The 25,642-nt window shown below is 35.4% G+C and overlaps 1 protein-coding gene across 2 annotated transcripts in view; it reads right to left on the bottom strand.

The window, feature by feature from the left end:
* Nucleotides 1-25,636, bottom strand: part of Mmp16 (matrix metallopeptidase 16) — a 280,678-nt gene extending 255,042 nt beyond the window's left edge. Inside the window, exon 1 of one of the 2 annotated variants that reach the window (XM_010605541.2) lies at nt 25,301-25,636. In XM_010605541.2, the coding sequence (XP_010603843.1) occupies nt 25,301-25,432 (132 nt within the window). In that variant the 5' untranslated portion in view covers nt 25,433-25,636. The remainder of the gene's footprint in view (nt 1-25,300) is intronic. The other variant, XM_033760297.1, reaches the window with a different exon arrangement.
* Between the last annotated feature and the right edge of the window lie 6 nt (nt 25,637-25,642).

Below are 25,642 nucleotides of genomic sequence, written 5' to 3'. Positions count from 1 at the left end.
AAAGAATGGGTTAAAAAAATCTCAGAATTTTCTTCTGTCCACAAATCTATAGACTGCTAGCTTTTCAACCTCTAAATAATGTCTACTTCTTGGATTTTATGACCTTAAAGACATATATTGCATTTATTTATTTGACAATAGTTCAGTAAATTCCACTTCATTTTTTAGGAAGAATTCTTTCACAGGCATTAGAATGTACTAAGGCATAAAGGAGGGGAAGGATGAGAATTCCTGTCTAATTTCATAATAACTCTAAATAGTAACCCCAAACTAACCAAGAATAGTGAACACTAAATCATGAAACTTTATTTGATCTTTAACCATCCAGAAGGTAACAGTAACTGTAATCACAACTATGTATATTTTAATCCCAGCTTCATTTGCATAAATATAAAGGGGAAATTCAATATTCAAGAACTGAAGAGATTATCCAATTTAAATGAGCAAAATCTTTGGTACTTGAAATCAATCCAATTTTTTTGGGGGGTGTACCAGGGATCGAACTCAGGTCCTTGTGTTTGCAAGGTAGGCAGCGGAACCATTGAGCTAAACCCCAGCCCAATAATTTTAATTTTTAAGAGAAGTGGGAATTTAAGAAAAGCTATCATGGATGTGGTTAAAATTTTTTGAAGCCCTAATTAACCTACAGTTATCCTTCAGTGCTAAAATCATGGCTACTACCAGAAGATATAAGGAGCTACAGTAAGAGAAATAAACTAGAAAGATTCTTTTTAAAATATTTCAGAGCTTCTCTATTGTAGTCTTTGTTCACTATATTTCTAAAGAAGTTAAAAAGTAAGCTCCATATCCTAGACTGAGGAAAGCAAGAGGTATGTGCTTTCTCAGACAGATATAGTGACAGACTGAAGACATCTCTTAAATGTGTAAACTTAATAGCAGCATACAAATTAATAAAAGCAGAAAAGTGAGAATTAAAGAGTCCGAGCAAAGAAAATCTAGAGTTTTGGAGAATAGTGTTGGTAATCTTTTTGATTACAAGTTAATAGGGTAAATTGATAAAAAGCTTACAGATGGAGGAAAATTTAATTATATTTTCAATACTAATTTTTAAAACGTGAATACAAACTGCCAGGTTTTGATAATGTGGTAGTTATCAGATGTTTTATGAACAGTTTTCTTTAATTCTTGCATTAGCAGTACTGGGAGGAATTATTATCTTATTTTTCCTTATGAAGACACTGAGACACAAACATGCCACCAAGTTTTCATCAGGCTATGTACACATAGTGTCTTGAGGTGTTTTAACTTAGGCCCACTTGGACACACGGTCCACTTCTTATTCCACTGTCAACACATGCAGCCTCCCGGACAGTACCTGGAAAGCCAAGATCAATAGTTATTAAGTAAGAATTATTCCAAAATAATTGCCTGCTTTGCTCAAATATTAACATACAACAAGAAATTATATTTGTAAGTTGATGTTAATAAATCCTTTGAGCCACTTTTAGCTTAATTTTTATTCATGTTTTACATTAGTTCACAGTATGAGCAGTTTTAACTCTTAGTTGATGGAGGGATTATAGACTCTTTTGAGAATATGGGAAAAAGGAACTGAGAAAATACCCATATTCATTTTTTTAACATTCCAATCCCTATTTATTTATTTACTTGTATCAGTACATGTTTTCAATATGTAAAAATTAAATTCACTGTAGAGATTTGGTATATAACACATCTCACTTCCCTTCTTTGTTCTCCTCCCTCCACTCCTTTTAATTTTTCCAGCATCAGATTAATTTATCATATAAGACCTTACAAAGTTATGTATCATATAAAGATTTAAAGCCAGACAATAGTCCAAAAAACATGTAAAACATGAAAGACAACTGTTCCAGGTCAAATTACACTTTTAGATATATTGCCTGCACTGGATTACAATATTGTTTTATCTTTTTTTATTATATATATATATATATTTTTTTTTTTCATATAAAGGAAATTATGTGATATTTAAGCTTGTATGTCTGAGTTACTTCATTTAACATTATCTTTTCGAGGTGAATCAATTTTCCTGCAAGTGTATCAAGTTTGTCCTTTTTTTGACAAAGCACTATTCTATTGTGTATAAATACCACATTTTTTAAACCATTCATCTGTTGACAGACAAATAGCCTCTTTCAAAGATTTAGCGATTATGAACTGTGCTGTTAAAAACTTGGGTACACATACATCTCTTTAATTCTTTTGGAAAAATAGCTAAAAGGGGAATTGCTGGGCCAAATGGAATTTCTACTTTAGTTTTCTGAGGAATCGCCACGCTGATTTCCATAATGGTCGTATCAGCTTACAGTACCACCAAGAATAAAGAAGCATTTCCTCTTTCCCATATCCTTGTGAGCACTTGTTATTGGTTGATCCATATTCCGTGGAGGAATCTCCATGACGATATTCAGAGTGGTTGTATAAATTTACAGTCCCACTAACAATGGAGAATGCTTCCTTTCTCTCCACGGCCTTGAGAGCACTTTTTATTGGTTTATTCCATACTGGTTGACCCATGTGGATATGGATCCATAATATTGTGGTTGGCTTCAGAGGACTCACAGAGTCTGAGATTATAAGGCAAACCTCTGGGGTCCTGTGAGTTCCAGGGAGGAGTTCTCAGCACTAGGCTCAACAACTGGCTAAATGAGACAGATCAGTCTTTAAATAATACAGGATATTATGGATCCAAACTCAAGTAGGGGAAATGGTTAAAGAAGGAAAAATATCAGTGAACATGAAAAAATAAATTTTTACTTAAGTACCGCACACTAACCAATTGCACAACTGGAGCTCCAAAAAATAAATTTTTAACAGAAATTATATGACTGCCAAAAGCAAATCTATAAGTGATAAAAATTCGCTTTCTGATGTCTTAATAAAATGGACTGCACTTTTATTCTCCAAATGAAGTTAAAATCTAAATCATGAACCTATATAATTATACAGTTCCTTTACTGGTATTCATAAAAGTCTAAATATGGAAATTCCTAAACATTAGAAATACAAATTACAAGGGCCCCGGGATTTAGCTCAGTGGTTCCACCGCCTGCCTCGCAAGCACAAGGGACCCGAGTTGGATCCCTGGTATAAAAAAATAAATAAAATAAAATAAATACAAATTACAGATATGAGCACTTTGTGAAATTACAAATATTTAACATGAAGTCATATTTGTAAACTAAAAATGAACAGAAACATTATTTTTAGTTTACTCTATTTTGTATATTAAAACACAGTTACAGTCGTTTAACTCGTAACTGATGGTAAGTTTTGAACTTCTTTGAGAACTTGAAGAAAAACCTTATTGAAAAATATATGGAGAAAAAGCCTTCACATAACCTCAGGGGGTTCAAGGTGCCCTGGAATCACTCTATATTTGACTCTATTTAAACTCCAATGAACACTCAACTATGAAAGCTGAATATGACTTTTTAAAGGTAAATAAGAAGCCGTGATTGTAATTTTCATCATATCATTATCAATACTGAGTACATCACAGATTATTTAAGTAGATTTTAAAAGACTTAGTTGAAACACCTATAAAATAAAGTTTTCTAAATTCTAGCAACTGGTTTTTAAATCTTTCCTTTTTGCATTGCTGCTCATCCACTACTTATGTAGCTGATAGGGACCTTGCTGTCTGTCGTCTCCTCTCACAAAACAACCATTGTTGGGCTTCTGTTTCATTTTGTTGGAAAGGTGAATATAAAAGTTAGTAATTGGAGGATACAAATTGACTTTGAACTGGCAAATGAGCCTCTATCTTACAAAATCATTATCTATTAAAAATATCCATAAGTGTAAAAACATCCAGTTTATTTAGCTATTGTTTATTCTTGGGAATGAAATTATAATCTAAATGTACAATGAAGATAAATAGATTCTTAAAATTTAAATCCACCACTTTTAAGAGAGAACACTGCCTTGAACTTGAATAAATAACAAAAGTATATTGAAAATACTTTTAATGAATATACTCTATATTTTGTTTTGTATTGATACCAGGGAACTTGGGACTTTGTGTTTGAGAGGCAGGTGGTGGAACTACTGAGCTAACTCCCCGGTCCTCTATGTATTGAAAGGTCACTTATTCTTTAAAACGTTAGGATAGGTACAATAGCCCATCATCTATACAATATGTAACTCTGTTTTGGAAAACCAAAATGAGTTCCAGAAGTTTTAAGTAAACTGTCCAAGATTATATAGGAAAATTGAAGTTGAGATTTTAATCCAAGACAGTGAAAGCTTCCCTCAAATCTTTTCTCCTTGTATAAACCATTCCTAGTCACTGCCCATCCTATTAGCCAATCTTTGGTGAAAAACTACTGTGTCAGATATTTTAGGGAACACTCTATAATTTGATAAGACTGAAAAAATGCAAAACAAGTAGCAGTCTGAAGACCAAGCTAGCTAGAACACTGAACAAACTAGACGAAGCGTCAGTCCTGCTATTGTATAGGCATTCAAGAAGCACAAAACTGAAGCTTTGTGTATGAAGATATCTGCATTTTTAAACTGACTTTCTATAAAGAAGCTTTATAAATCCCAACATTCTGTTAACTTAGAAAACCTTACAGTCATATCTGTCAATATATGTGGACATGTGCACATGGTGAAATATCTTGGCTTCCTATGTGGACTTGAGTTTCGGGTCCTTAAATATCAATATTTGGAAATGAAATATAAACCATTAGGCTACATAAATGGATGACTAAACTCTGTGTGTATGTGTGTGCAGTTGCACACATATGTATTGATTTGTGTTTCTTTTTGTAGAACCTAGCATTTCACCACAGCGAGGAAGCATCCACTTGAGTCTTACCTCTTATTTTTAAGGGGATAGTGCAGTAAGTTTCCCCTACAAAGTACAGTGCGTACTTTGGGATGTGGCATAGAGGAACATGGAGTCTCATAACTCATCCTAACTCACAGATGACATTAGCAATTATTAACAGCACAGATTGCTTCTGTCTGTCCTCTTAGTTTTAAACAAATTATTCTTTTTAGAGGTTTCCTTCCCAGCAAGTTCTAACTTTCCATTTGTAAAAAATAGTTGAGTGCCTTAAAAAAAAGTGCATTGTGGTCTAATGATAAGTATTTTTCAGTATGTGATGTTTTCCTGAGCTTCTATAAATGCCTTGTCACTGTAGTTTTGTGTTACTGAACAGAAACAAAAATAAATTTCAGATATCAAAGCAAAAAAAAAAAAATAGTTGAGTGCCTCCTCTTAGAACCCATATCCCAGGTTCTCCAACTCTGGAAAGAAATAAACAACTGATCAAAGTCCAACATTTTCAAGGGGAATCTTCTATAATTAGCAGCAATCCAGTTTAACAAAATGAAGAAGATAAAATGGAAAGGTGAAAGGTGATACATATCTATAGGTTAGGTAAAAATACAATAAACTGTACTCACAGGCATTTTAGAGAAAATTATATACAATAGAGAATATATCACATACTTTAAAAGAGTGATTTAAGTATTTTCTGAGTGATGACCTCAGTTTTTCAAAGGGGTTAAGTCTATCAAAGAACAGTCATTTCAAGTGCGTTTTTTCTTATTATTGTGGCAGAAATAAAACAAACACGGTGGTTTCTGAAAATAATTCAGAAATGCTTTCCAGCTCTTAATCTGTTTTCATAAAACACATGTTGGTTTAAGAGGCAAGGTAATTCTGGAAATTGTGTAGTAATTTCTTCACAGATTATAAGTGAAGCACAGATGGTAATACCTTCCGTTTCCAGGGTATATTTTTATATGCAGAATGATATTTTCCTGAACCCTGCATAACATTTTTCTCTAACAAGACATGAAACAGCACTATAATAGCTGTGTAAAAAGAGCAAATGTCGAACACAAATTTAAGTATCATGTTTTGCATAAATGCATTAATTAAAAGTTCACAACGATATTTCTAATCATATATTATTCCTAATTACGAACTGCAGCTAGTCTGAATAAAATACCTCAGAATTAGTTCAGAAGCCAATAATTCTGCAGCCACAGGTTGCCCGTCTTCATCATTCATTCATTCAAATTATTTTATTAGCTTCTACTATTTGCCAGGCATTACACTGGGATATAAAGATGAAAAACATAATGCTATCTTCAAGAATTCCAAAAAGTACCCGTGATAAAATGAATAATGTTTTAAAGCAGTAGCTTCAATCACAACCACTAGTCCTAAATAAACAACTGGTTCTATTTTTCTTTAAAAATAGACTACCTTCAAAATAACTTGATGTCTGTGACAAGGGACAATAAGATTATGGTTTTAAATTAGAAATAAAGCTCCAGTGCCTTTATTATAAAGAAAAAGTATATATGTTATTTAAATGTGAGATTTCAATATTTTCCTTTTATAGTTGTATTTTCATTTGAATGGCTAAGATGTGATTTCCTTCAAAGGATTAGCTCCCAAAAAGATGAACACATGTTCCTGAAGTCCCATGGGTGAACCCAGGCCTGACAGTGACCTCAAAGAGTTTCTGGGCAGGGAAGTCTGTTTAAGGAAACACAGTGGACATGAGAACTCCTTCCACCAATGGCTGCTATTAATGGAACAAAGACAGCAGAGCGCTCCAAGGAAGAAGTGTAGTAGAGGCCCTGCAGAAGTCCTGCCTGTAAACTCAAACAACTTCTGTTTAATAACTAAGGTCTTTGAAACCCAGAAAGAGTCCCTTGAGGGTACTGAAAAGAAGAAACCTGCAGAAGTCCTTCTGATCAACCACAGACATGACCTCCCTGATGACAGTCCACATCAAAGCTCAGGATGAATCACTGTATGTTTTAGGTAATGCCATTAGAGAAAAGAAACGACAGTAGTTCCTTCCTAATGACTTCAGTGGTGCCAGTTAGGGTCTTGACAGAGTCAAGATAGGGCTGGTTCTCTAGCAAACTCCACACCAGTTTATAGATTTTAAGGACTGTACAGTACCACAGAAGTACATTCTGGAGTTCTACTCTTTGAAATTGATTCCCAGGGTTTACATTTATTAGTCACAAAACTTTAGTTAGGAAAGTATCCCAACTTCTCCTTGACCTCAGTTTCCTCATCTGTAAAATGGGTACTGTAATACAGATCAAGCATCCCTACTATGAAAATCCTAAAGCCAAAATGCTCTGAAATCCAAAATGTGATGTCTGTGCATAAAGATGTTGGATTTTGGAATATTTCTGATTTCAGATCTCCATATTGGGAATGCTTAACCAGTAAAATCTATGCAATAAAATCTTTACAACTCCAAAATGTGACGTACCTCTGGTTCCAAGCATTTTCGATACCCAACATGGAATACTTTATGTATGCCAGAGAATTGAAAATAGCATAAAGTAATACACATAATAGCACAGTATCTGACATATTTGCAAAGTTCTCAATAAATAATGTCTACTTTTTAAGGCAAAAGGGGTAAGCAGGTGAAGATAACAATTGAAGAGAGGAAATTTACTGCGACCGAACATTAAGAATTCTACTGCACACACATGAATTCAGTAGACATATGTGTATACAAAGCAAAGATCTAGGCTTATTTGAAAGGCTAGAGAAAAAAATGAGTGAAAAATGTTAAATGTGGCTAAATGTAGAACTGTGCCTGTTTAAAGTGATTTAGAGAGTAAAGGGAAAAGGTGAGCAAGTGAAGAAAGGTCACCACAAGGAAAACAGCAGAAAGAGTGCTGCAGAAACATGTCAGTGCATTCACTTAGAACTCATCACAACTATATGACATTTCTCCGCCGACTCTGCCCTTCAAACAGTGCATGTCAGAAAAGTTATAAGCAGGCAGAATCATCTATGTATCACAGCACAGACTGGGAGGTAGAAAACATACTGCTTATAATTGCCAAATTTACATGTAGAACAAGAGATGAACCAGAGAATTACAGGCCAATAAACCCGAATTCAATTTAGAGAAAGAAATGGGAAACACATGCAATTTCACAGATAACACTCTCTAAGGAAACTCTGTAGCCGGGCTTCCCAAAGTATGATCCACGGCACAACATCATTCAAATCACACAGAGGGAGGGGAGATGATTTTCACAATGTAGAGTCTGGATTTATAGGCCAGACCTCCTGAAATAGGCACTCAGGAGAAGGAGCCAAGATAACCTTCCCTAGGTGACTCTTCTGCAGTTTGAGAACCACGGCTCCATGGCATAGAAAAAAAGTGACCACAGGTACTGGCGAACAAAACAATTAAATACGAAATCAACACTTCATTTCAGTGCCACTTACACCGTGTTTACCTACAGAAGTGCTATCTAGATTGCTCTTTAATGATTCCTTGCTCTCATACACACTGTAATAACAAGAGTACACAATTTGAGAACAAAATGGAACCTCAAAACATGATTTTACTCAATTTTAAACTGAGCTACTAAGTATTGTAATTATAGAAAAACTAGTAAAAATTGGCTTCGTCGTTGTTAACTTTATATTTATTATGACTTCTAACTTGTTTAGTACAAATCCCAAATAGTCCCTTTTCAGTTTAATTTATTAAGATCACTCAGTAAGGAGGGAGCAGGAATAAAACAGAGAAAACCTTCCATAGCAGAAAGTTATAATAGACTGAGGAATAAAGGTGGGCTTGTCCAGTGCAGAGTTCAGTCTTGATAATGCAGACTCTGGCTACTCCTCATACATAGTAATACGAAACTCTGCATGTGTAAAACTACACATGCAGCTTCCCAATGGGAGGACCACGTGTTGCAATCAGATTATTTCATGTTTCCATGCCTCATCTCTTTTTGAAAAGTGGACATATAAACCTTTTCTTCACAATTTCATTCATCCATTGCTATCTAATATGGTTTTTAAACAGAAATATAAAAAAGTGAAACTATACCAAATCCCAAGTTCTTTAATTAGTGCTAACATGACATCTCTTGATTTTCTATCTGGAGCCCACTGGAGATGGTGGTTAAAAAGAAAAGAATCACACAGGTGTTGAAATCCCCCTTTCTGTCATCTACTTCCTCTTCACCCTCAAAGAATATTTCTAAATAAAGCACTCCCACACACACACACACACACACACACACACACACACACACACACACACACTTACCTTACAGGACATAAAATAGATCATTCTATCTGCCTGCTTTGAAATTATCCAGATATTTACCAAAGCCTGCTACCACGTAAGAACTGTGTTTTGGCTTCATCAGATGAGTCAATTTGAGGTGATTTACAATGATCCCATTAGACTGTAGGCATTCCTGTCCGAAGCCTTGAGCAGAAAAAAGAAATACAGTCCACTGCACCTCAGAAAGCACATTCCTCTCCTTATGTACAAAGCCATTCCTCTTCAACCTCCTATATAAGTCTATAAAGGAGTCTATGGATGGTAGCAAGTATTACAAACATCAGAACTTGAAATTATTTTCACTTATTGCCTATACTAATTTCACATCCCATTCTCTGTCTTTGCAAACATCTACCTTTTGTGCCTCGGATACTAAATACAGACCAGTGTGTATATTTATATTGCTTATGCTTATATCTCTTTTCCACTGAATTAAATATAAAGATCCACCATATGTGAAAATGCCAAGAAACATTCACCTTAAAAAGGTGAAAGAGATGTGGGCAAGGTGCAGGTTACATCTCTGGAAAAGAGTAGCCAATATCTTTTTAGAACTAATGACCACATTTGTATAGAGAAAGATAAGAACACATTCTACCCTATTCTCCAGGGAAAATCGAGTGAGAATTCCATTGTGCTCTACTCTTAAATTGTAAGATTGGGATGTATATTAAAACATTATCTAAGAACTATTAAGAAGGAATGAGAGAAAGAAAGAAAGAGCAAGGTGGAGGAGGAGAGAGAACAAAGAGAAAGAAAATAATCCTTAGACTCTTCTGACACTGAGGAAAGGCTCAATGTTACATGAATTTCATCCTTCAACAATTCCACGATTCTATTGTAATGAAATATCACAGGTCACGGGCTTAAAAATAACCTCAAAGCAAAGAAAAAACAAGAGGAGGGAATCTCAAAGTTTACAATTTTCTAAACATATGTCTAGAGGTAGGGAGAGACAGGAAGTTCAAAGATTAAAGAAAGACGAAGTATCACTTACATCTTTATTATTGCTTTATATCATTGCACCAAAATTCAGTGAATCACTTCTCTACCTTCATTTTAAACCTACTATCATGAAAGACTAGCATTACCTCTCATAAGACTTTATCCAATAATTCTCGAGAAAAGGACAAATATTCTTCCTAGCAATGCTAATGTTCCCAGGGGTAATGCGCAGAGAGGGAAGCAAGTCCTGTCTAAGCCTATTCCCCCTACATCCTCCTCCTCATTTGCCCCCTCCACTAGTCTTGGCTTTGTAACTGCAATAAGTTTTACATGCAAAAATTTGAAAACAAAGAATCCCTGGAGCTTAAGAGTCTGATCTTTACTCTTTCCAAGAAGCAAGAAAACAGTTATCTCTTTTTAATATCCCTCTGACTTACTTGCTAGGAAGTTTAAAAAATAAGGTAAAACACCCAAGATATGTAAGAAAAGGCTGATTTATTTTAGAAAGCTCTCACTGAATATGTGCATACATACATATGCTGTATTCTATTTTTCCTTTATGAGCATACAGATATACGAATAGATGTAACAGTATGTGTATAAAGTTGGAAATATTTTTAGTTGTAACACTACACATAAATTTAAACAAAGATGAAACAAAGATGCTGTTATTTAATAGTGCCTAGAAACGAGATGACTGAATCATTGCTATCACATAAACATCTTTGCTGCTGAGAAAGAAAAATCCAACAAAACTGCTCCAGGCAAACTGAATTTGTCAGAGTTTGAATTCAAAAGACATTAGAGGATGTCCTAATATTCACTCTCTACTCCATCAAAATTGATTTTCAAGAAATACACTGATAAATTCATATACCAATATTCAAAGGGCAAAAACTTTACGGTTTTGCAAGGTATTTTTGGCAACAATGGCAAGAATACAAATGATAATAAAGTCAAACTCACAGTAACATATCACAATGGTAATTTCTGAGATTGGACCATTCACATGAGAAGCAAAATGGCAGGTTTTTGTTCTGTTTTCCTTTGATTTGTTTTTCTCTTTTCTTTTTTTCAGTCTATCTGTTATAACCTCTCTCAAGAATCTTAGACCCCATTTTCTGTTCTGGTTTTAACTATGGCTTTTTATGAAGCCAATGATAAGCCATGTCCATAACCAGGTCTCCAGATTGCTCATTAAAGGAAAACAAATCTACACTGTATTAAAGGTCCTAATGTGGAAAATAACTAGGAAGGCAAAAAGGAAATCCTCAACATTTTGCTGCCACATCATCAAATACCACCAGAGAGACAAGTTACTTAATTTAATATCTTGAGAAAATATTTAGTATAAACCTACAAAATTATTGTTTAACCTCAACAATAAATCTCTTGGGTCTCAGTCCCACTAGTTCAGAAGACAGATATCAGCAAGAGACCGAAGCCATTCCACAGGGACAAGCAGAGATGAGGGCAGGAGAGAGTTCTGCAAAGCTCTGAGGGTAAGGTATAGCTCAAGGCTCCAGGCTTATTGGACCTACCCTTCTCAACAATCTGCACCGCATTAAAATTTCCCCATCCACCTTCCTCTACTGATCAAGGTAGTTCAAATTGCCTTCTTGTTCCATGAAACTAAGTCTTGAATGTAAGTCCTGAATAAAATGCACAAATTCCATTAAAAAATTAATCTAGCCATCCCTGAGTTGTTTCATTCTAAACAACAATTTTGGTTTCTTTGTTTGTTTTGTTTTTCTGGGAATTACAAGGAAATGTTAAAACAAAAAAAATTAAAAATCAAGGAAGATCTATAAAGTACTGATAGAAAATAGAGGATGTAATACCAAATTTTAACTTCTTGGCTACTCATCATATATTTGCTGAATGTTAACTTTTTTCCTTTTTTTTTTTTGCTTTGCTAAGGGTTGAACCTAGGGCTTTATACATGCAAAACCAGAAGTCTACCAATAAACTACAATACCACTCCCTATCAATCTTAATTTAAAGGCAATATACAAAGATTCTAGAATTAATTACCCTGCATAAAATGAACAGGATTTTAATTCTTCATCAGGTTAATGATTGACAATTGAAAACAAATGGGTCTTCATTTCCTGTAATGTCAGAATAAAGACAATTAAGCCTAGTAGCACAATAATTACTTAGCACAACTCTGAAACAAACAAAAATGCAATTGTCCTAAAGAATGAATTAGAGAAAAAATACAGGTAACAAAATTATATTAGATATGACCATGTCATATACTACTCAAGAGAATCTACAAAAACGATTACGTGAAACAATATAATGATCAGCAAAGTGTTTACGAAAATTAGATTTGATTGATACAGATTTTCATTAGCTACATAAATGTCACCTGGTCAATACAGTAAACACTTCCATTAGGAAAAAACAAAAAAACAAAAATGAAAAACACTTAACTCCCTTTCTGCAGAAAGTTGCATAAATAAATTTTCACTGAAGAAAATAACCAAAACTGGTTGGTATTTTCCCATAAATATTTCAATAAATCAGTAGACAGAATTTTATCCAGAAATAGTACGAAATGTGTGAAAATTAATATGTGATAAATGTAGTGATTAAATTAGTCAAGGCATCACAAAATGAATTATTGGTCCCAATTCCTCATTTCTCCCTGCATCCACACTCTTACTACGGCCTCATCATAGTAAGACCTCATCCTTGATACCGGCCTTGCCCCACAAATATGGTGAAAGAGATCATTTTCTAGTTACAGGAAGAACTACATGAGGCTACTTACAATCTGGTGCTTTTGTCATCAGCAACGGAACTTCATCCACTTCAGCATTGGTTCCCACTGCATGTAAGAGAGATACACGCAGCAGCCCTGGCCTAGCCAACCTGCACGAAGGAGAGAATCACTGAACCACCCCGGGGTCCTGGAGAGATCACATGTGACCTTTTTATGCTACTGAATTTGTAGTTGGTTCTTCTCAACAAAACCTAAGCAATATAGAAGAAAAGATATAGTATTTAATATATGCTGCTGAGATACCTGGTAAGAGTTTTTGCAAAATTAGATTCCAAAATATTGCGTTGTCTACATTAAAATGTTTTACATAAATCAAAACTCTAGAAAAAAGGAAAACACAAAGCTGTGAATTTTTTTTAACTTATGAAATGCTATTGACTTGAGACAGTATACAAAACTACAAGTCATAATAAAAACAACTACAATTCATACAGAACTAATCTAGGGCTGAGGATTCAGCAGCACAGAATCTCCCTGGCAAGCAAGAGGCCCTGAGTATGAAAAAAAAAAACAAAACAGCATGGTGATGTTCAGTGCACAGAATACGGAATTGGCTGAGACAGATCTCCTTTGAGTCACTAGGAAATTGCAATTTACTATAAGAAACAGATACGAGTCTTTCTCACAGACGCTTGTACACCATACGAACTGCACAGGCATTTAGCTGGCTCTAACAGATAACATATTCACTATGCTATTTTTAACATGGTTAATATACAATAAGCAGCACGTTTAAAATGTACAATTTGATAAGTTTTCATGCAAAACCATCATCACTGTCAGGGAAATTAACATACCCAGCACCATCAAACTCTTTCGGTCTCTCTGAAATCCTTCTCTCACTCCCTTCCTCCTCCACCCATTCCCAGGAATGTGCTAATCTGCTATCTATTGCTATATTGTTCTTTCTTAGACAGTATGTGCTTTTTGGTCTGGCCTGATTCTCTTAGCATGACTATTTTGGGATGTGTTATTGTTTTACTGTGTGCCATGGATCATTCCCTTGTATTCCTAAGTAGCACACCCTTGTCTGGATGTGCCAGAGCTGGTTATCCATGCCTGTGTTGCTAGACATTAGGGCTCCCTCCACTTATCAGGCATCCTTTAACATCTTACAGAGTGCTGATGTGCTAATGAGAAACTGTTCAGTTTTTAGGTCTAAAAAGTTCTTTATTTTGCCTTAGTATTTGTTAATATTTGAAAGGTATTTTTACTGATAATTCTAAGATGGCAGTTTTTTTTCCTTTTATATTTTCAAGATACTATAGCACACACAAATATTCCATCTTGTTTTGCTCTTCTACATTAAGTTCTGCGAGGTGCCCTCTCCCCCCGCCCCCCACCTTCTTCACTCACCCTGCCAAACCCCTCGCATTCTGTCTTTGTCTCTAGATACTACGGAATGAACCCAGAGCCTTCACTGAGCTACATCCCTGACTTTTTTTCATTTTGAAAATAAAATAACTCACTAAATCACTAAATTGACTAGGCTGAATTCAAACTTGTGATCCTCCTGCCTCAGCCTCTCATACTGCTGTGATTATAGATATAGGCCAGTCAACTGTCTCTTTGTTTTTCACATTTTTCTCTTTAGCACTCATTTGATCAATTTGATTATGTTTTTTTGTAGTTGTTGTTGGTTTAGTTTTCTTCTTTTCTGTGCTTTAGATTCATTGCACTGCGTGTATGGGCAAGTTTACATAATTTCTATCAAATTAGGGAAAGCATTATTCTTTCTGCCTTCTTTTTCATCAGGGGACCCAAGCTTTATCTATCTTTGGTCACTACAGTTTTGCTCATTTTTCATTTTTTCCCATGCTTCCCTGCAGACCACATCTATTGATAGGACCTTAAGTTCACCATTTTTTTCTTCAATAACATCTAATCTGCTATGCATTTCAGGTTTACTTTTCATCTCATTTCATCGCACACATTATACTTTTCACATCTAGAAGTGATCTTTTAAAAAAATTTCCATGTGTCAAGTTTTGGACATAAAGAGTACAGTTAGAATAACTGCTTTAATATTCTTATTTATTAATTATAACATCTAAGTCATTTTTTGGATCCGGGTAAGTATTCTGAATTTTCTCCTCATTATGGGAAGTGTTATTCCACTTTTTTTAATGCTTGGTGGTTTTTTACTGAATGCCAGACATTTATGAATTTAACCTTGTTGAGTGCTGAATATAGTGGTATTCCAAAAACTATTTTTCAGCTTTGTTGTAGAAAGGAGTCGAGTCACTTAGAAACAATTTGATCCTTTCAGATCTTCCTTTTAGGATCTGTTAAGCACAACCACAACAATATTCAGTTCAGATCTAATTATTTCTCATTGCTGAGGCAAGACACTTTCGAGTACTGTACTTGATATTCTGTGAAAGATTAGATTTTTCAGTTTGCTGGGGAAGTAGGGTAACAGATACTATGAGCAAAAGGCATTATTCCCGCTTGGCCTTTGGGCTGATTCCCTTCCAGTCTCCAGAATTACAGCAAAGCATAGGCAAGTTCTCAATTGCATACTCAAAGGGGAAACTTTCTGTGGCTCTCTCATTTTCTCTCCTTACATTTCTCTCCTCTCCAGTGTCCTGACCCATTATCTCTTACCACCTTGGTCTCTCTAAAACCCAAGCTCCAGTCTTTTACTCAGAGAGTTGGTCGGCTTAAACTTGGGTTCTACCTTCTGGGTACAATGACTGTAAAATTTACAAGTGGTAAATTGAGTCAGTCAGTCACAAAAAGGAATCACCTCATTTGTACCCTATATCTGAAAGATGAGGAATTCTTTACACAGTATCTAGTAACTTGAAAATCACTCTCTCATACTCTTTGTCCATATTTTTATAATTTCAAGGTGGGAGGATAAATCAGGAGGATGTTACTTTATCATTGTCTCATATCTCCCAACTCTTTAATCTTACAACTCTTGAATTGGGTGTTATCATCTATATTCCACTAAATTGGGGCATGAAGTCAAACAGGGACCATTCAAGTTCACACAGCTTGTGACCTGCCTAAAACTTTTAAGCATGGTTTCTAAGGCTCGGACACACAGCCATTATGATATACCACCTCTAGAGGAAGTAGATGAATAAATATTCAACACTGAGAAACTTTCTAAAGTCAGCTAAATTTTACCTTTGCAAGTTGGTTTAGAAACAATCCTCTTTGGAAAGATTAGTGAATAAATTATGAATCCAGAAAGCAACATAGAGCAGCAATCTTAAGGTCAGAAGATGATTGCTTTTTATACACAGTGGTCAAACATCAAGTCAGAGCCTCCTTACTCTCCATAACAAAGGCAATACCAGCTATCAGGCCCACTGCCAAAAAGTAAGAATGGAGTTTATAATTTTTTGAGGCACCAGATTTATTTCTGAGTAAGGTCTCTTTATAATACAACTTCAAAGTGATAAAGTAAATCTGTTTTCTTATAGTTTTTACCCAACCAATGCAAAATAAAAAACAGCAAATGCCACAACTTATGAAAGATGCCAGTCCATAGCCATATACATACACATCTTCTCCAGCAGGGCACTGGACCACTAATAATCTGATACCTATTTCCATTTTATGTTCTGTAAGTTTAGTTTAGAAACTCATCAAATCTTCCTTAATCTTTTGAAAAATCACTTTTAATATAAGCTGCGTTACGACAAGGAGTTGAGGAATAAGATACTACATCTGATCTTATATTTTATATAACTTCAGGTTATCTCAGACATAAATTATAATATTCTAATGATTAAAACTCATTGAAGGTTTCCAACAGTAGAACTGCAATGATCACAATATCAGAAATCTTGAATTAACCAATCATACTAACAATCCATTTAGAATGACTCCAGAATTAAGAATCTTTGCTTAGGTTAAGTCCATTATTTTCAGCGTGCTTAGTGATTATTTCTTTTCAGTTTGGAATACAAAATAGGCATCGGTAGTGGCAATGGGCCATACTGTCCTCACTGATGCTCTGGAAGTGAATTCTCAACCCTATGGACTTGGTTAGGGGCATGGGCTCCACATTCAGCCCACTGTGACTGGCAAGTAATCCATGTTGACCTGTTCATGTCCTTCACGGTACTAACTCACAAGATTACTGCACTAATTAACTGTGTTCAGAATCTATATGAGACATTTAGAACCCTACTGGGCAAATAGCAAGTATTCCCCAATTTTTAGATAACATTTTTTATTATAATTAACACAAGGCATACAAATAAATTTCTGGTATTTCCATTTTACTGGTTATCTGGACATTCTTCTAATTGGAACATCAGATCAGACTGTAGCTGTTTCTATGCTCTTGGTCACCAGATGGGCTGCAGGAAGTGAAACTGCTGCCTGTTCTGACTTATGAAGGAGACTGCTTGGTGTGGTCTCAACTCCATCATCACAAAAACTGTACTACACACAGCAACAAAGATCACATATCTGTTACATAAATCATCAAACCGAGGCAAAGGCTATTGAAATAATTTCCTTGAGCCTTCCATACTCCAAACAACTTCGGTGAATACACCCAACAAACAGTAAGCTATACGTGTAAAATTCCTGTAATCTCAGAAACACTTAAGTCTCCAAAAGAGATTTTATCCATAACTAGCAGTGCTCTTGACTTTTTAAAAGTTTGTTCTTAATTTCCTGCAAACCACTGAGTGTATGTGGTATGTGTTTCTGCAAGCTACTCAACTCTGTTCTACTGTATCAGCTTCTGAGCCTGGGATTCTGCACAATACCTAAAGACCTGACGTCTCTCAAGACTCCAAGTAGAAGAAGCAAGTAGGACTCTGAGAGCAAACAGCCTGGTAACTGTTTAAAGTGAAGGAATGAATAAGCAGGTGTCAAAAACCAAAATCAATGACAAATATCTAATCATTATAAGCCAGAGGGTAGGACCACACAGTAGGAATTCAACTGTGAAAAATTCCCAAGCAAAAATGTCCTCACTGATGTCTGAGTCAGACACCGGAGTCTCACTGCATCAGCCCCAGGCAGAGGCACCTGCTTGCCCTTCACTAAGGTCACGCCAGATGCATGCAATTAGGGGACATAAAGTGAATTTCAAAAGAAGTATCCAGCTCCTCGTCAAAAGGATGGTTTATTCAACCTTCATTTAAATACTGTGAAACGCCATTCCAGTGAGACATTTCTTCAGATTTGATTGATCATTTGAATACATCACTCTAATGACTATCTCTCCTGAAAATAGCTGTCTGTAGGGATACTGCTTATATTTCATTTATCCATATCTCACTTAACTGACTAGATTATAAAAAACTTCTAAATTTGAATGATACTTGTGAGTAGGACATAGTATCTTAACTAAAAGCTGGCATGCACTAACCCATTAGCAAATATTTTTATCTTTCTTCCTTCACTATATGATAATCACACACATATATATATATATGTATAATAATCTGTTCAACTTTTAAAAATTGTGAGATTCCTACTCAAATAACTACACTATTTCACACTTTTATATATACTGTATAGCCATATTGTTTAGATAAATAGGTGAAAACTATATTTTAAAACCTGCTTTCTTTGGAAAGTGGTCATTCAATAATATCTTAGTAGATAACAAAAAATAACTTGGTTTCATGAGCTTTTAAAAGTGGGTTTTTATTTATTTTATTTTATTTTATTTCATTTTATTTTCCAGATGGGCACACACCTATTATCTGAGCACACAGGAGGCTGAGGGAGGAGAATTGCTGCAAGTTCGTGGCTAACCAGGGCTACGTAGTAAGTTCAAGTCCAGCCTGCACTATAAAAAAGCAAGACCTTGTCTCAAAAAAAAAAAAAAAACACAAAAAAACAAAAAAACAAAAATTTAAAATATAAAACATAAAATAAAGTTGGGTTTTTGCTACACAATATCTAAAAGGCATTATCAAGTTAAATTTTCCCCACCTTTAATCTGTAATTCTTTCATTAGTCACTTTATTTTTAAATAGGAACACTGAACTCCAATGCAGTCACTACAATGTGTGTAATTTCTGACACATTCTATACCTAAAAACAACAGAAATATAAAGCAGTCATGCATTATAACATTCTTCATCAAACTGTAATGCTCAGAACCCCCACCCCCAATGAATGCTAACTTCCTTCTTAGTCATCAAAAATGTAATCACTGGTGACAAGTGCCTTTCAGTAAGCCCAGCTAACATCTTAAATCATGAACTGTGTATACATGGATTTCTCCAAAAATCTCTGATGATTGGCTTTTGAGTCATTTCTAGACGTCTGTTTGCCTCTAATGTCCTTGATTTTTAAACCAAGTTCTTGAAATTGGAGTCCTAATAAACAGCTCGACAGCTCCCTCTACCCTCTTTTTGTATACTACTCCCAGAGGTCACATTTAATAAAGGCTGGGGGCTGCAGGGAAGACTACGCTTACCGTTTTAGCTAAATTTCTTCTAGGTGGCTCATCCAGAATGTGTCACTTATTTACATGCAAAGATTCGCATTGCCAAGTAGTTGTGGAGAAACACTAAGAAAAAGAATATTCACTGAGAATATACTAAATGACAGGAAGCGACTATTACATGTGGTTTCATGAATACCTACAAAACCTACGAATAACTTTCCAAAGAAAAAGGCAAAACAAATTTGGATTAAGATGTAATCTTATATAGTACTTATTCTTTTTAGTGTAGAACTTTTTGTTGTTCAAATAAGCTGAATATTTTTTAGAATAAATGAAGTCAAAATTTTCACATTCAACATCAGATATGTGGTGAGGAACAAACATAATCTTCAAAATTATTTTACATGATGAGCAAATGGATCATATATTGTTTCACTACAAATATATCTATTAGTATGGAATATTAGGAATATTAAGATGAAATATTAGGATGGAAAGACAGATAAATTCGAAGTTTGAGACACTTCCTCTTTAAAAAAAAAACCTGAGCTAAAACTCAGATTTTGGATGTATTTCAATTTGCCTTTTTAATGATAAAAGTACCACTTGAAGACAACATATATTCTTCAAAATAACATTAAGCCATATTTTTAACATTTAAATTTTAAATTTTGCTACCTTGGCCAAAAATGGAATTTAAATTTACATATTTCCTGTTATAGTTTTTACTACTCAATAGAAGGCTAAGATTATTTCCAAAATGAAACACCCTTTGTCACTACAGATGAAAACATATGTTAGATAGAAGTCGTACATTCTGAATTTCCTCATGATATTCATTTCAGGGGAAAAATGTGAATTATCTACCTCTGTGACCTAAAAAGTCCCAAATTTAGAGGGTAAATGTGTGTATTCCCTGCCTCAGCTAGAGCATCTAACATTTCAAATTTAGAAATGGCTTTATTGACAGCTTAGCTCAATAATCATTGTTCAGATGAAGGCAATAAAGACATTTCTTGTCCAAGTTCAAATCTGTGTTAGAGGAAATCCAAAGTTAAAGTCTACATCCTCTGACTTCAGTTGTGTACCCTCTCACACCATACTGCTAGCTATCTTGCCACTCTGTGTTATGTGCACATGGCTTTAAAAAGACCGTTGTGATTGTGGAAAATATTATTTTTCTGCCCATTCATATTACTTTTCTATAAATAAAAGGAAACCTTTACATTCTAAATTTGGAGTGTAACATACAGCTGGCCCAAGTTATACTTTGAATCCTACCACCTACTGTAGAAAGGGACTGCTTGGGATTGAGCCAGTTAAAATAAAAAGTCCACTGAGTCATAAAGGCCTATTTATTTTCTGTGCTATTAGAAAAGATGAACACATTTCAGTGAACTTAGCCTTGTAATAGAAGGTCCGAGCTGAACTTGACATTCTATGATAGTAACAGATGACAAGACAAAATGTGAAAATCACATTTCCGAACTGAACTGTCTAAGAAAAATCCACAGGAAGAAAATGTACTGATGTTAACTTGATTGATTTTTTAGTACATTACATTTTTTAAATGGAAAAGGTATTTAAACAAACTATTTCTAGTTCAGCTGGTATGTCTTCACCTGATGGATTTTTAGGAAATTAAATTTAATATCAATTACATCTGCATCACAATGTATTTTGTTAATAATGATGGCATCTAAAAAGTACTGGGTCTTTAAGTATGGAAATACTTCTTCCAAGTCATATAAATACAGCATATGTATGTATGTATGTATATTTTTTTATATATATATATATATATTCATTTCATCATCAAAATAACCTGATAAGGTCAGTACTCTTAGTATGTTCATTTCCCAGAGGCTAATTAACTTCCAACCAAATGGGATTAGAATCCAAGCCATCTAGTTCAAGATTATGTATGCTTCATCATTATTCTGCTGCACAGTAACTGAAGGGTTTCCTGAGTAGCTCTAGATTAGGGAAAAGCCTGTCTTGGTAACTCTGAACAGAGAAAGGCATAGCCCAAATGGGACACACTGCAGAACCTTAGGACTGACTATCTAGCCTTCTGGGATTCTAGTCATTATTTTGAGCCCTTATGGGCATTTTTATATGACCAATATATTTGGTATTTCTTGTTCTACTTGCAATCTTGCAGCAGCCAAAAACCTTTATGAATGAGTCACACAGGCCCTATTGTGATCAACTATAAAGTGCTACAGTGGGAAATCATGGTATGTGGTCAGAATAGCCCCTGACTCTAGAAGGTTTATGCCATCACCATCCTTCCAGGAGCTAATAAAATGGTATATTTTCATTATCTAAGTAAGTAGAGGACAAAGTAATAAGGAACTCAAGTGTCTCAACACAGGACATTTAAAAATCTGTCTTTTTTTGTTTTTTTGTCTCTGCAATGTTTCCTGATCAATTATTGCCAAGTTTATATACAGTTCAAAGTCACCCCAAGCAAACTTTGACTTTCAGGTAGATGCAGACAACCCTGATAAGGTGAATAAATCCTAAGCCAGTTACGTAAACATATTTCATGAATGATCCATTTGGAATCTAGAACCTCTTGTTTCTTTAATTAGAAATGAAAAACTTTGCTTAACCAATATTGTTTTGTCACAAATGCATCATCATTCTCTTGAGCTTTGATATAGGTATCATTCAGAGTTTACATGCTTACATTGTCTCATTAAACTGGCTTTAGTTTTTTTTCCTTACCGTAAATTTGTGTGCTGCTTAAACATCAATGCAGAATATGCTGCTCTGATATCTAAGATTTGACAAACTGTCAAAGTTAGAGTTATGACTATTAGAAACAATACTGCATCTCAAATTTCATGATATAAATGTTTGTAATATACCAAGAAAAAATATCCCCAGATTAATCAAACTCTGCAGTGTGAGATAATATTTTAGGACTGAAGTGATTTTTAGTAGAAATCAAATCATAATTCTTTGTTAACTGAGATGCTTCTGACCAATGAGCACCTCTGATTCAATCTGCTCCTCAATGGGAGTGGTTTTTTACTTAATATTACCAATGTAACTCCTTTGCATTATGCTAATTAATACGCACTGTAAGACTCCCAAAATGGGTCTAATGATATGCACAAACTTTATCTAGACAAGTATACACTGAAAATCCAACATTTAAAGAATATTCCACCTAAAATACAAGTACATAAATATATTTACTTTCTTCCATAGTACTACTCTTATACTATCTAACCCTGGCTTGTTGTAAAGAGATGTTCCTTTGTGCTTTAAAAAACACAAATAAAAACCAATGCCTTCTTTCTCTTTAAAAAGTTTTCATAAGCATATCTGGATTTTTCTCCCACTCTGATAAGAAGTTTCCCAAATATTTACTATCTTAAAATTCAGAAAATTCACAGGGGTATCTGTACCTAAAAGCCACTCCAGGGGTGGTAGTGGTTTTAAACTTTAAATTATAGAGATACAACAAATTGTTGAGTGATGAATATAATCTTAGTTGTCTACATAAAAACCGTCTCTCTGAAGCTTTGTTCCAACTATAATAACTTGGTGTGCTTACTAGAAAAAAAATCATGAGCATACGAGTTTCATGCATGATTGATACCATTACTGTTTATTTTAAGACTGTCCTTGAGAATCAATCAAATAAAGCATTCTCAGTGTGTGTGTTCTGCAATGAAGAATGAGGAACACAATGTAAATGCCTCTTCTGGAGAGGAGAGGAAGTAATGGGATATTCTTCGCATTAGCGTTTCCTACCAAAAAGAAATGTCTAACAAAAGTGAACCAGGCAGAAATGCATGTCAGAAAATATTCTGTCATTCTATGTTCTGAGGTATTTTGATTAACTAGCAATTTTACTGTATATGTTATTCCTGTAAAAACAGAGGTTGTTACATGTAAAAAAGCTTATAAATCCAACCAAGGAAGTGCTCAAGAGCTTTAAAAAATCTATTTGGGAATAATTCAAACTACGAAACATAATCTCCTATAAATAATTAGAAAATACCCTTTGTAGCAAGTAAGCTTTTTAAGGTCTCGGAGGGCACATGACTTTAATTTGTTATAGTTGCATCTTTGCACTGTACAATAAACATGAATGGAAGAACTTAAATACTTCAAAAATAGGAAAATAACACTCCTCTGTGAACCATTTTTTCACATATATCTTGAAGACAGATTTTTGGAATCTGAAATCAAATCATGTTTAGTAACACTCTAACTTTTTCTTGCATAATATTTGATTGAACTAATTGAGGAAGGCAAATGTAAAGAAATTCTGTCTAATTGAGGTTTAACCTCAGAAAGAAACCTAATAATCATCAAAACACGGTTATTCCAATCTCTGAAAACGAATCAAAGACTTCCCCAAAGAAGGTAGCCATTAATCTACATTCTACTTCCCTTCCCATAGGGAGCAAGACGCAGCCTGGCACTTACTTTTAAGAACCTCCCATACCCCACTTCATCACCATCTCCATCACCACCAGTCTGAAGCAATAGGCCCTTCTGTTTATAACATTAAAAGTAACAGCTTCCCATTTTCATTCTTGAAGCCTATGAACTAATTATTGCAACACTAAATTATCTCTTGATTTAAATGTTAGGTACAAAAAAATCCCATCTGTGGTATGTAATTACAAAAGTTCAAATATGCCATCAAAAAAAAAAAAAACGTCTGGACTTCCAACGACCCCTTTCCATTTTTCTCTTCTATGGAGAAAAACAAAATGTCTTTTTCAAGACTTTTGAAACTGTTTCTGTTTTCAAGTTGGGGTTTTCATGTAACATATTCATACTTCACACCTGCAAGCTTATTTAAGTAATTTACAGTGGCTCTTACTTTTTCAAATACTTTGTTTCTGTACCATCACTTGTCATATGTAGTGCTAAGAACAGTTTATATAAACACAATTATATTCAGACTGTGCCTCCACACATGGCATTTATTATGCGCAGTTTGTATATAAATCGGTTACAAGAAGCATGTTCAAATCCTGTGCAACAGGTCCTGCTATTGTGTAGACACAGGCTTCCAACAAAATGACAGGAAGCTTTATCGTATCAACAGTATAGCAAAAAGTCACTTTATTCCTGAGACTTAATCATTGCTTTGAGAACTCAGAAGACATTAGATCTTTTTATCAAAAGGAGAAATTTTAGCGAGACCCTCTGTCTTTGCACCCCACCCTGAGTGTGATAAACTTGTGTCACAGCCCAGGTGTATTCCCACTTCCATTCTTTTACTGCACACCGCTGGCTTTAGTGCTGAGATGATGACAGGGAGAGTACTTTGGCACAGGTCTGAGGAGTCCTTATCCCCAAATTCCCTTTTGTTTTGTGCTGTCTGATCCCAAAGCTATCACAGTAAAACAAATGACACTGTGAGCTCTTTCAGTCTTGCCGTGAGAGTGTGAAATTAAAAACACACCCCACAATTGTTACATGGGGCCACGTTTATTTTCAATTGGCGGGGGAGGGGGAGAGAAGACACTTAAAAAGAGATGGATTTCATGTCCTCTGAGTAGCCAGATCGAGTTACTGTGTATTAAGTTATGCCTAAATCAGAAAGAGACTGTCTGCTCAAGTGTTTTATCACAAAGTAATGTTATTAAACATATCAAGTATTCCCACTCTCTCCCCTAGATTCTTTGATTTTTGCCTCCTTTGTTAGGCACAAACCACAGGGAGAAAGATTTCGGGAACAATACCAAGGCAGTTCATGAATCCAGGCAATCAATTCTGCCTCTCCCGAGCGGTTCATCCATCCTGAACTCAAGCTATCTTCCCTAAGCTACTCGTTCGCCACACGGAGGGCTGCGCCTTTCCCTGGGTGAGCAGCGTGGACCGGCCACAATTGTGTCTCGGGGCGCGCAGCATCGTGCTTTGTGCTGTTGGGGATAACGGATTCTCGGTCGCACACACATCCATCACCTAAGACAGGGAAACTCAACCAGGGTTTCCACGGCTGCAAAAGAAACAATGTGCTGAGACTCGGCAGCGCGGAGCTGAAGGGAACCTACGGGGCAAAGCCCAGGCAAGGGGAGAGGACGGAAGCCCTCGCACTCTTACCTCCACATTGAAATACTGCTCCGTTCCGCAGACTGTAGCACACACAATCCAAAGCAAGGTTTGCAAGAAAAACACCCCCGAGTGATGCACGAAATCCACCCGTCTTCCAGTGCTGAAGGCGAGTAAGATCATAGTGAACTGTGCTTCAACGGATGGACGAGCTCCCCTTCGTTCTCTCCCTTTCCCTCTCCCTCCCTCCCTTGTTTCCTTAAAAAAGAAAAAGAAAAAAAAGAAAAAAAAGAAGTCCTCCGGGTGGGCAAGGAGCCTGCAGGTTCACCCGCGGCCGGGCAGGGGCAGAGACGGGGCCGAGCTCGGCAGCCCCGAGGAGCGGCGGCGGAGCGG

The sequence above is a fragment of the Fukomys damarensis genome, unplaced genomic scaffold (assembly GCF_012274545.1).
Source record: "Fukomys damarensis isolate Sample0158 unplaced genomic scaffold, DMR_v1.0_HiC HiC_scaffold_5, whole genome shotgun sequence".
NCBI lineage: Eukaryota > Metazoa > Chordata > Mammalia > Rodentia > Bathyergidae > Fukomys > Fukomys damarensis.
The sequence above is the reverse complement of the archived record's forward strand: the minus strand, read 5'-3'. Positions and strand labels throughout refer to the sequence as shown.